Below are 12291 nucleotides of genomic sequence, written 5' to 3'. Positions count from 1 at the left end.
TATTTCATATCTGAACCTGTTTTTTGCACTACATTGTGCATTTCACTGGTCAAGGCAACTGTTTTAGTGGGACAGCATGACAATTTAGACACTAACACACACACACACACATATATACAGTTAAGGCGAAATATATTCATACTCCTTGCAAAAAAAAGGGCACCTATGATTAAAATCATCTTTTGTAAGCTGTTTGGACAGAACTCTGTGCAGGTATAGTGTGTCCACAGTCATATTGGAGCGATAGAAACTCAATTAGTCTCTTTTTTTTTTTTCTGACTTTAAAATAGGATCCAAATCCCATTTTGAGGCCAACCACAATGTGACGTAGGAGTGCAGTTTCCCCACCCACCATATTGACTGACAGCCACATATTAGCATTCCGTAGAAACATGTATAAACATATCCACAAGACAGGACGTGTGCAAAGCTACCAGGATTAAAACATATGTTCAGCTCGCTGTGATCATCAATCATCATCAAATGTGATCAAAAATGAGTTTTTACAAGTTTAAAATGATTTTTAAAATGGTGCATGATATTACTGAATTACAGCGATTTTACCATCTTTATCACCACAGCCACAGGTCAGTACAATTATAAAAGGAGAGGCTTTAATCCCGGTTAGTGGATTATTAGCATTAAAGGCACAGGCGGCAAAACAGCTACAGTGTGTTTAGAGCACAAAATTCCATATTCTAAAAGTTATAATAAATAATTTTACGGGTGTTTTGAGTTAAAACTTTACACACTATGGAGACTCAACAGACTTATCTTAAATCCTGAAAAAGGGGTAAAATAGGTTACTTTTATTTAACCAGCATTTTTTTCCCCGCTGGACATGCGTGACACAGGCTTCTCCCTGAAAATAAGAAAACAATTTTGATTATGTTTTAAAAAATCTTAAGTCAGAATTGATCAGGGGTATGTATAATTTCAGGCTTGAGTGTATATATATATATATATATATATATATATTGAAATGTGGCTTAATGTAACATTCCATAGAGCATTTAATTATCAGATTTTTTATTGTGTTTACCAATTCAATCATACTGTATTAATAACCATGACATCAAGTACAATAATAAAACAGGGAAACAATGAAAATTGAATAAAAAAATTAATAATACTAATAATAACAATATAAAAAGCTAATTGGCAAGGCAAAGCCAAGGCAAAATGGTCAAATTACGTACAATTAACAAAGTCCTTATAGTTTCATAGTTTTTACACCTTTTTAAGGTAAACATTTTGTAATGTAGTAATAGTATAATTTATGTCACAAAGAAAATTCTGTTATGCAAATTAGGTGATGAAGAAGAAAGTTGACATTTGTGAATATATTTTTATTTAATTCACAAAATTATTTCTATTTCACAAAAATAGCGAAACCCTTTCTATGTTTTTTGGTAGGTTTGTGTTTTACAGTACTGCAAAAATACTTAAAACTGTCTCAGTCAATCTTTTTGAAAAATTTTATTTGATTTACCAAAGTCACACAAGTGGCGATTTCACATTCGTCACATCCATAATGGTGAGATGTTACATCCATAACGACACTTTTTTTTCCCCATAAATGCCAAAATTAATTTATTCATTTTCTTTACGGCTTAGTCCCTTTATTAATCCGGGGTCGCCACAGCGGAATGAACCACCAACTTATTCAGCACTTTTTTTTTTACACAGCTTATACACTGGATACTAACTACACTGGATCTCTGGATACACACACACTCATACACTACGGACAATTTTAGCTCACCCAATTCACCTATATCACATGTCTTTAGATTGTGGGGTAAACCGGAGCACCCGGAGGAAACCCACGCAAACGCAGGGAAAACATGCAAACTCCACACAGAAACGTCAACTGACCCAGCCGAGGCTCGAACCAGCGACCTTCTTTCTGTGAGGCGACAGCACAACCTACTGCACCACTGCGTCAACAAATGCCAAAATGTCAAATAAAACAGTCAATCATTTTTGTTCTAGGGCGGCGCAGTGGCCGGCGCTGTCGCCTCACAGTAAGAAGGTCGCTCTGGGTTTCCTCCGGGTGCTCCGGTTTCCCTCACAAGTTCAAAGACATGCGCTATAAATAAATTGGGTAAGCTAAACTGGCTGTAGTCTATGAATAAGAATGAATGTGTATGGGTGTTTTCCAGTGACGGGTTACAGTGTGAATTTTTGTGTCGAGTTTTTACTGCAAAAACTCGAATGCTGGAATGTTGAAAAACGCTGCAATGTCAGAGGCCACGTCACGACGTAATCTAATTTTAAACCACTGCTGAACTGTTCGCAAGAGCCGACTCCCTGAAGTGACTCGTTATCCAATCACTGCAGTGCAGAGTGAAAGAGTACCGGTGGTGTCCGGTAGGCGGCAGTGGCGGGTACGCTGGATCCCCGGCAGCGTTAGAGGAAGCAGGCGGAGTTTACTGTCTTCAGGAGGGTTTTAGCTGTTCTGGAATAAAAGTGAAACTTTTCCGACATCATGAACGGATCCGCACACAGCGCGCCAAGCGATGTTGAATTCACGCTGAAAAGAGGCCCGGCCGGTAAGTTTATCTCTGTCCTCTGATCTCCCGCACTGTTGGAGCCGCTGAATCGGTTCAGTCCGGCGGTTCGGTGCTGCTGTTCGGCCCGATCTGCTCCAGCGGTAAACCCTGATCTAGCATGCGCCGTGAAGACAGACAGAGAACGCGGATCCGAAAGTGTTCTTCAGACGAGCAGGTCATGTTATCTAGAGACTTTTGTGTGCTTATGGAAGCCAAAGTTCACTCCAGATAAGAAAGTGAAAGATTTATTGCACAAACAGCGTTATGGATTCATATATACACACTCGCACACACTGTCTGTTCACCTTATGAGTGTTACTGAAGTTTTTCAGCAGTAATGGATCTGATTCTAGTCCATTAGTTCACATTCAGTTGACTGTTGACTTTGATTAAACTCTTATGTAATGTGTTGGTGTGTGTGACCTCTGTGGGGTCATGGACTCAACTGAACTGACTCCTCTGGACTTTGACGTATATTATGAATAAATGGTTTGATTGGTAAAACCAATAATAGACACATGATGCGTCATCATCAACAGTGTGGGGTCAATTCAGTGGTTAATTGATTCCCGACACGCCCCTTCAAAACTAAACCCACTTTACAGTACTGGAAAGATTGTGTGATTTTTATAATAAACGAGATTCTGGATTTATATTATGTTTAACATGATTATGATAGTACATTAAATTAGGTCAAGACTGTCCACCTGCGTACACTGTGCAATGCATGACTGTGCTAAAATTAGAGCTTGTTTTCTTAATACTCTTATCTGCCAAACATATTTAGCTTATTGTTGTATAAATTAATTTAATATTAAAGTCACAATGATATAAAAATGCAAATCTTATTCTATTGGATTTGTTTAATTTAACCGCGCCATGTTTAATATGAAGGACAAGATCTGTCACTGCTTCATGTTATTATGACATTAGATACAGTTTGATCGGCTTCTTACTTGCAAAATACATAAAAGATAATTTTATTAACCTGCAACTTTAAACACAACAATCCTTTTATAAAGTATTTATCTACTGCATAACTTCAACAATTTAACCCTTTCATTTCTTACATTGTACATTAATATAAAATGTACATTTTTACAGTGATATTTTTGTATGTGCATTAAATAGAGACTCTACTCACTGTCTTTAAGAGACAGTTCACCCAAAAATGAAACTTTGCTTTGCTTAATTTGCTAAGAATAATTTTATAGAAGTTTTTTTTTTAGCTGAAACTGGTCCTTGTTTACACATAAAATACAAGTCACTCGCTACCAACATATAATGGCAAAACAAAAAGAGTAGCAGTGGCTCCTGGTGTCTCATGAAGATGTGACATTTCTTGCAACAATATTACCTTTAAAGTCTCATAAATTTAAAATAAAGTGTTTTAGATGTTAGTATTGTTAGATTTTAGGATATCTATAAGCTAGTGTGCTCCAAAAGAGTGAGAATTCGTGTTAAGAAGATATAAATCTGATATAAGCATGTAAGGCTTTTAGCTTGTCACTTCCACCACATGGATCAATGGTTTTATTCACCTGACCTCATACTTCAGTTTCTCATCAAATCATGACCAATCAAATGCTCTCTAGTGTCTGACATGCCCCGCCCCCTTTAAGACTTTTCACACTTGATGCACTTGAGCTCAGCCACTCTCTCTGGCAGAGTGTGATGCACAAATGCTATTGGCTGTTTTATTAAAGGGGAGGAGCTACAGTGTCTCTCCCTCTTTGTGTTTTGGTTGAAATTACATCAAGCATCAAATAAAAATGCACATTTCAAAGCACTTCTGGGGAACTTTAATACATAGGCTCGTAAACCCGGCCCTGAACATGTTTATGATAGTCTAAGGTACAAACGCTTTGATGCTTAATAAGGTATGTAAAGAAATAAATCTTAAGAAATAAATCAAGATGGTACTTTTATTTATCCTGGATGCTGAAACCTGTATAGAAAGTTTCAGCTAAAGCTCACACTCCAGACCACTTCGGACTGTATGCAGAGGCTGTGAGTTAATGTTGAGAGTGTTGTAAATAATGTTCAGCTTCTTGCATGAACTGTTCATTTTGCTTAACAAGACATCATTGACGTTTCACTACATCACTACGTTTACATGGACATCAGTAATTGAATTATCTGCCTTAATCTGAATAAGACAATATGATTAAGATGTTTGCATGAGTTGCTTTTTGAATGTTTCATTCATGATCCCATTTGTAATGATTAAATCACACTGAACTGAGCTAAACTGAACTGAACTTAAACACTAAAACCTGAACCACACTGTTCCAGATACTATGACCATTTATGTGAAGCTGCTTTGACACAATCTACATTGTAAAAGCACTATACAAATAAAGCTGAATTGAATTGAATTTTACATGTTATAGCACATAGTTAAATAACGTCATTGCATCACCACGCAATCCACGTTTCCTCCGGAGTTTCATTTTTAATTGTCAACTTTAACTTTAACTTCAACTTTAATTTTGTCAAACTGCTGTGTGTATGGACTGTCCTGTCTCAATAATGCGACTAAAATATATGCATACTGCACGTCTTATTTTGATTTCTGTTTAGTTCGATTATGACCTTAATCTGATTAAATAAATCAAGAGTCGCTGTTTACATGGTCGACTCTTAATCAGAGTATCGTCTTAATTGTATGAAAGTTGGATTGTTGGTGTTTATGTTAACGTACTCGGTGTGTCATTAGGAGTCCTAGTTATTCATTTTGTTTTGCCTGTCTATTAGGGCTGGGCAATTAATCAAAAAATAATCGAACTTGACATTTAGAATCTATAATCGATTTATTTTTTGCAGGTCAATTTTTTCAATTACTTTCTTTGTCATGTTTGGATTCATGTGACCCCACTCTGCTCTATTAAAGCTGAATTAGTCTTATTATGATATTATACTTCTTCCAAGGGCACAAATACAGTCCGCCACAGCCATTGCATACCCGCGCACTGAGTATGCAAAAAAATGTACTTGCATGTCACAGCGACACTTGCGCAGGCTTTGTGATTGGTCAGTTTGCTAGTGTGATTTAATTTCAGTTGTTCAGCGTTGGTGTTCAATAAATAATCATAGATGGTTAAGTGTGTGTGTTCAATTATTTTAAAATCAAGTAGTCCACCCTACTTTGAAAAATATCTCTATTAATACTAGTACTACAGATCTAATATGTGAGCATATTTACTATAAAAAACTTGTCAGTGAACTTTGAAAGCAAAAACATAATAAATAAATAAAATTATCGTTCATTAATCGTAATCGAGTTAAAATGTTCAATTAATCGAGATTTAGATTTTAGGCCAAATCGCCCAGCCTTACTGTCTATGTTTTTTTTTTTACTCTCAAAAAGCTGCTTGCCATTGAACTGCGTTTTCTGAATTAGGGCATGGTTTCAGCTTTATTTATTAACTTGTTTAAAAGTCACTGACATTTTGACTGGTCAGAAGGCGAGTGAATAAACAGCAGATTTTAGTTTTTGGTTGAACTGTCCCTTCAAAAGAACTTTCCACTTTAAAAAAAAAGGCTCATTTTAGTACCTAGAAAATAGAAGCTTTTTATTTTTCGTCATCTTAGAACACAATGTAACAACAGAAGTCATGCTTTAAATAGGAAAACTGACTAAACTCTGGTCATTTTTGAGTGAGATGCTATTGATCTAGTCCAGGGGTGGGCAAACTCGGTCCTGGAGGGCCGGTGTCCTGCACAGTTTAGCTCCAACTCTAATCAAACACACCTGCTTGTAGATTTCTAGTGATCTTGAAAACACTGATCAGCTTGTTTAGGTGTGTTTGATTAGTGTTGGAGCTAAACTGTGCAGGACACCGGCCCTCCAGGACCGAGTTTGCCCACCCCTGATCTAGTCTGATTCAATGATTTGTGCTAAGCTAAGCTAAAAATGCTATTGCCAGATCCAGCTGAATGGATTAAAAAATGGTAAAACTCGACCGTTTAAAGGTCCCGTGAAGTGTTTTGAAATGTGCATCTTTTGATCCAGTGTTTGACGTAATTTTGACCGAAACATGTAACATGAAAGTATGTTACATGATGTGGCCCCTCCAGTTTTTAAGAAACAGCCAATTTCCTTTATCACCGCTCTGCCAGTGAGAGTGTAATGTATGTAATGTAATGTGTATTTATATAGCGCATTTATTATGTATGGCCATACACCCAAAGCGCTTCACAATCATGAGGGGGGGGTTTCTCCACACCACCACCAGTGTGCAGCATCCACTTGGATGATGCGACGGCTGCCACAGGACAACGGCACCAATGTGCTCACCACACACCAGCTATTGGTGGAGTGGAGAGACAGTGATAGAGACAATTTGTTGGAAGGGGATGATTGGGAGGCCATGATCGTAAGGGCCGATAGAGGGACTTTGGCCAGGACACCAGGGTTACACCCCTGCTCTTTCACGAGAAGTGCCATGGGAATTTTATGACCACAGAGAGTCAGGACCTCGGTTTAACGTCTCATCCGAAAGACGGCGCCCACTGACAGTATAGTGTCCCCTTCACTTTTTACTGGGGCATTAGGACTCGCACAGACCGCAGGTTGAGCGCCCCCTGCTGGCCTCACTAACACCACTTCCAACAGCAACCTAGTGTTCCCAAGTGGTCTCCCATCCAGGTACTGACCAGGCTCAGCCCTGCTTAGCTTCAGTGAGTAACCGGTCTTGTGCTGCAGGTTGATATGGCTGTGGAGTGGCGGAGCTCAAGTGCATCAAATGTAAAGCATCTTAAGGGGGGCGGAGCATGTCAGATACAAGAGAGCATTTGATTGGTCATGATTTGATGAGAAACTGAAGTATGAGGTGACGTGAATAAAACCGTTGATCTATTTGGCCCGAAGTGACAAACTGCAAGCCTTACATGTTTATATTTTATATATTCTAAACGCAAATTTTGTCAGTGTTTTGGAGCACACTAGCTTATAGATATCCTTAAAACAGACAATACTAATACTAATATCTACAAAACTTGATTTTAATTTCATGGGAGCTTTAACTGTTGCAGTAAAGTTGTCTTCACTATATTCAAAAATAGTGAAGTGTTGCTTTAAGAAATGATGTGCAGCTGGGATCATGTCTGTTTGTGCTCCTTTAGAAATCAGATTAAAGCCTTCAGAACATTTGTCAGGCTCTATTTAATCATGTCAGTAGTTTGTGCTGTGTTTAACGTCGTCTTTTCTCTGCCAGGTCTGGGGTTTAATATAGTGGGTGGAGTGGACCAGCAGTACATGATGAATGACAGTGGAATCTATGTGGCAAAAATCAAAGAAAACGGAGCGGCTGCGCTGGATGGTCGTCTGCAGGAGGGAGACAAAATTCTTGCGGTAAAACCACTACATGGTTAACAAATGATTAATGCATAATGCTTGAATATGGTCTATATACTTAACTGTGAATCAATGCTGCCACTTCACTGTACAGCAGTGCAACTGTACATGAGCGATTTACTGGAAATCAATGCTGACTGTATTCCTGTGAACGGCCCTGTTCAGCTTTAATCCACAGCCTCTGAAAAACCATGCAAATTCAGCATTACACACTGCTTTTATGTGATTGTCTTACCCTGACTGAAACATATGGAGCACAAAAATGTTCTTTAATGTACATTTGGGAGTTGGTAGGGATTCCTTAATGGTTTGGCCCACCGGTCATATATTTTTGTTAAAAATGTAAATCTGTGATCCTGCAAGATAGTAGAGTAATATCTGCTATATTATATTACAGCAACCATTATTCCATCATTATTACAGTGTGTAGCTATATACTCACAGGCCACTTTATTAGGTACACATGTCCAACTGCTCGTTAATGCACATTTCTAATCAGCCAACCACATGGCAGCAACTCAATGCATTTAGGCATGCAGACATGGTCAAGATGATCTGCTGCAGCTCAAACCGAGCATCAGAATGTGGAAGGAAGGGGATTTAAGTGACTGCCTGGGCTGAGTATTACAGAAACTGCTGATCTTCTGGGATTTTCACGCACAACCATCTCTAGAATTTACAGAGAATGGTCAGAAAAAGAGACAATATCCAGTGAGCGGCAGTTCTATGGGCGCAAATGTCTTGTTGATGCTAGAGGTCAGAGGAGGATGGCTAGACTGGTTCAAGCTGATAGAAAGGCAACAGTAACTCAAATAACCACTCGTCACAACCGAAGTATGCAGAAGAGCATCTCTGAACGCACAACAAGTCCAACTTTGAGGCGGATGGGCTACAGCAGCGGAAGGCCACATCAGGTGCCACTCCTGTCAGTTAAGAACAGGAAATTGAGACTACAATTCACACAGGCTCGCCAAAATTGGACAACAGAAGACTGGAAAAACATTACCTGGTCTGATGAGTCTCAATTTCTGCTGCCACATTCAGATGATAGGATCAGAAATTGGTGTCAACTGCATGGATCCATCTTGCTTTGTATCAACGGTTCAGGCTGCTGGTGTAATGGTGTTGGAATATTTTCTTGGCACACTTTGGGTCCAGTAGTACCAATTGAGCATCGTGTCATCGCCACGATTGTTGCCGACAATGTCCATCCCTTTATGACCACAGCATCCCTCATCTTCTAATAGCTACTTCCAGCAGAATAACGCACCATGTCATAAAGCGTGAATCATCTCAGACTGGTTTCTTGAACATGACAATGAGTTCACTGTACTCAAATGGCCTTCACAGTTACCAGAACTCAATCCAATAGAGCATCTTGGGATGTGGTGGAACGTGAGATTGGCATCATGAATGTGCAGCTGACAAATCTGCAGCAACTGTGTGATCTCTGAGGAATATTTCCAGTACCTTGTTCAATCGATACCACAAAGGATTAAGACAGTTCTGAAGGCAAAAGCAGGTCCAACCTGAAACTAGTAAGGTGTACCTAATAAAGTGGCTGGTGAGTGTAGATATACTGCATATTACAACGCACACCTAACAAATTGGTACTTTGGAATTTAATACAGTACGAGTTGAAGTAAGATAATAACATTTGTTTTATTTAATTGAAAGTCTTGCCAAATTTCTTTTTAAATTTTGAAAAAACATATATTACTTTAGAGACATTATTTTTAGTAATTGACAATGGGAGGGAAGAACAAATGTTTTCACATATTGTGATTGAAAATCAGGCTCATTCCACCAAAAAACGTATTTCTATTATGAACTAATGAAAGTGGGTGACACTGTGGCTCAGTGGTTAGCATTGTCACCTCACAGCAAGAAGGTCACTGGTTCGGGTCTGGTATGGGTTAGTTGGCATTTCTGTGTGGTGTTTGCATGTTCTCCCCCTGTTTGTGTGGGTTTCCTCCAGGTGCTTCGGTTTCCCCCAGAGTCCAAAAACATGCACTATAGGTGAATTGGATGAATTAAACTGGCCATAGTATTAGAAGTGTGTGTTTGTTTGTGAATGAGAGTTTATGGGTGTTTCCCAGTATTGGGTTGTGGCTGGAGTGGCATCCACTGAGTAAAACATATGCTGGAATAGTTAATGGTTCATTCCTCTGTGGTGACCCCTGATAAATCAGAGACTAAGCCAAAGAAAAATTAATGAATGAATTTTACCCCAACATATTAATTTGGGCTATAAATATTTGGATTGTCATCATAAATAATTTTCATAGTTTATCTCTAGTTTTGGCTTCAGTAAAGACTAATCTTTCTTTTCTTTAATCAAAATGATGTGGTCAAGTAAAATAAGTATTCAACAAACCAAACATCAATTTATTTTGTGCTCTAGTTTCAAAATCACATTTCTTTAAATGACTACTGATATGAAGGTGAATGAAGTGTACATTCTGCCTTTGTGTAGATAAACGGCAGAAAGCTGGACAATCTGTCTCACGGTGCAGCAGTGGAGCTGTTTCGCTCTGCAGGAGAGGACGTGCATCTCTGCATTCAGCAGCGAGTAAGTAAAGCCAGCTGAAGACCCTGCTGTACATCACATCACTGAGAACTGCCAATAAATGATGCACATCTGCTTCTGTCCACAGCCTGTCCTGCAGAACGGCCCCACCAGCTCTCGTGCCGATGGAGAGTCTTCCTCTGCTTTGGGCACATGGACACTGTTTGCTGTAGTCACTCTGGCCGTTATGACAGCCAGCTTCATCGCTTACAAGCGCTTTCATCCCCGAGGGCCCCGGGGCCCATTTTAACTCATCACATTTTACAGACTAAAGCTTCTCTTTATTTTTTTTCGTAGTTTTTTCCCGAACTGTTCTGCTGAGGGCCCAAAAACATTAACATGGAAGGGGAAAAAATGGAAAGCCAGTTAATGGAGGGAGAGTTTTTGTTAATTGATTTTTCCATGAAATGACGACACACACATGTAGCTGTAACATGTTTTCACAATTCATTCGGGGATGATCATTGGCGTTTACCCAGAATCCCCAGCATGCCTGATGATGACATTGCACGGTTAAACGAGGGATCTGGACGGATGAGCACTGTGTTGGAATAGGAAGTCTCCGTAAAGTGAACCAGACAGAAGGACTGCAGGCGGGAGATGGAGGCCGAGGTGGAGCAGCAGACAGACCCGCAGAGGAATGGTTTTATTCTTCCAGAGCGCTGGAATGAGCCCGAGGTATAACAGATTATACTTGAGGTGTTCTCAGGTACCTGCTTGTGCAAGAGTATGTTTTAAAGCGTGCATGATGTGGGTTAATTCTTTCTCTTTTTTTTTTTATACTTTAATTTGTCACTCATCCATGTTTGAACATGCTTTTCCATGGCTGTGGAAGTAGTGCTGGGGGAGAGGTTTGGTATCTTTATTTGCAATCAGCACTAGGCCTTGTGTTGTATCTTCTATTCCTCCTTCAGGGAAAAAACTAGAGGTTGCACTAGTAAGAATTCACAATCAGAATGAAAAACTAGATTTCTTGTTGATGTTGTGTAAATGGCTTGTGTTTGTGGAATCGTCTCGTACGTTCATGTTTTTTTGCACCTCTCTTAGCTCGTGCCTTCGCCACATTGAGCTGCTGGTCTCAGTGCTGCTCTCTGTCTGCAAGTTGAGGACCGGGCAGCTCCTGCTGTGTCTGACTGTAACGTCTGCTCTGTACATGACAAATGCGTTTTTGTGTTGACAACAGGGTTCTTCTGTAGATCAGTGTGGATCAATCCAAATGTAAAGTCTTCATTCATGAAATGCTCATTCACATTTCACTGTTTAAATAATGTTGGATTCACATGCTTTGTGCGTTGAATAAATCATTTGTTTGAAACAAACTTTTAGGATTGCATCGCTTTCCAGTGTTTGAAACTTGTGTACAATTCATTTCTTTTCGGCTTAGTCCCTTTATTAATTTGGGGTCGCCACAGTGGAATGAACCGCCAACTTATCCAGCATATGGTTTACTTAGCAAATGCCCTTCTAGCTGCAACCCATCACTGGGAAACACCCGTACACACTTATTCACATACATACACTACGAACAATTTAGCTTACCCGATTCACCTATAGCGGCGGTTCATTTCGCTGTGGTGACCCCAGATTAAAAAAGAGACTAAGCCGAAAAGAAAATTAATAAATGAATGACTTTACCTGTAGCGCATGTGTTTGGATTTGTTGGGGAAACCAGAACACTAGGAGGAAACCTACGCCAAGACAGGGAGAACATCCAAACTCCACACAGAAATGCCAACTGACCTAGCTGAGGCTTGAACCAGCGACCTTGCTGTGAGGTGACAGCACTACCTACTATGCCACCGTGCTGC

At 39.5% G+C, this 12291-nt stretch overlaps 1 protein-coding gene across 3 annotated transcripts; it reads left to right on the top strand.

Annotated features, from left to right (window-relative positions):
* Positions 1-2382: 2382 nt before the first annotated feature.
* Positions 2383-11802, top strand: synj2bp (synaptojanin 2 binding protein). Of its 3 annotated transcripts, none has more exon segments than NM_199917.1 (4): positions 2383-2555; positions 7775-7911; positions 10391-10486; positions 10572-11802. In NM_199917.1, coding segments are annotated over 4 exon segments (459 nt in total). In that variant the 5' UTR covers positions 2383-2491; the 3' UTR covers positions 10734-11802.
* The last annotated feature ends 489 nt before the right edge of the window (positions 11803-12291 follow it).

The sequence above is a fragment of the Danio rerio genome, chromosome 13 (genome assembly GCF_049306965.1).
Source record: "Danio rerio strain Tuebingen ecotype United States chromosome 13, GRCz12tu, whole genome shotgun sequence".
NCBI lineage: Eukaryota > Metazoa > Chordata > Actinopteri > Cypriniformes > Danionidae > Danio > Danio rerio.
This window is presented reverse-complemented; position numbering and strand designations above follow the sequence as displayed.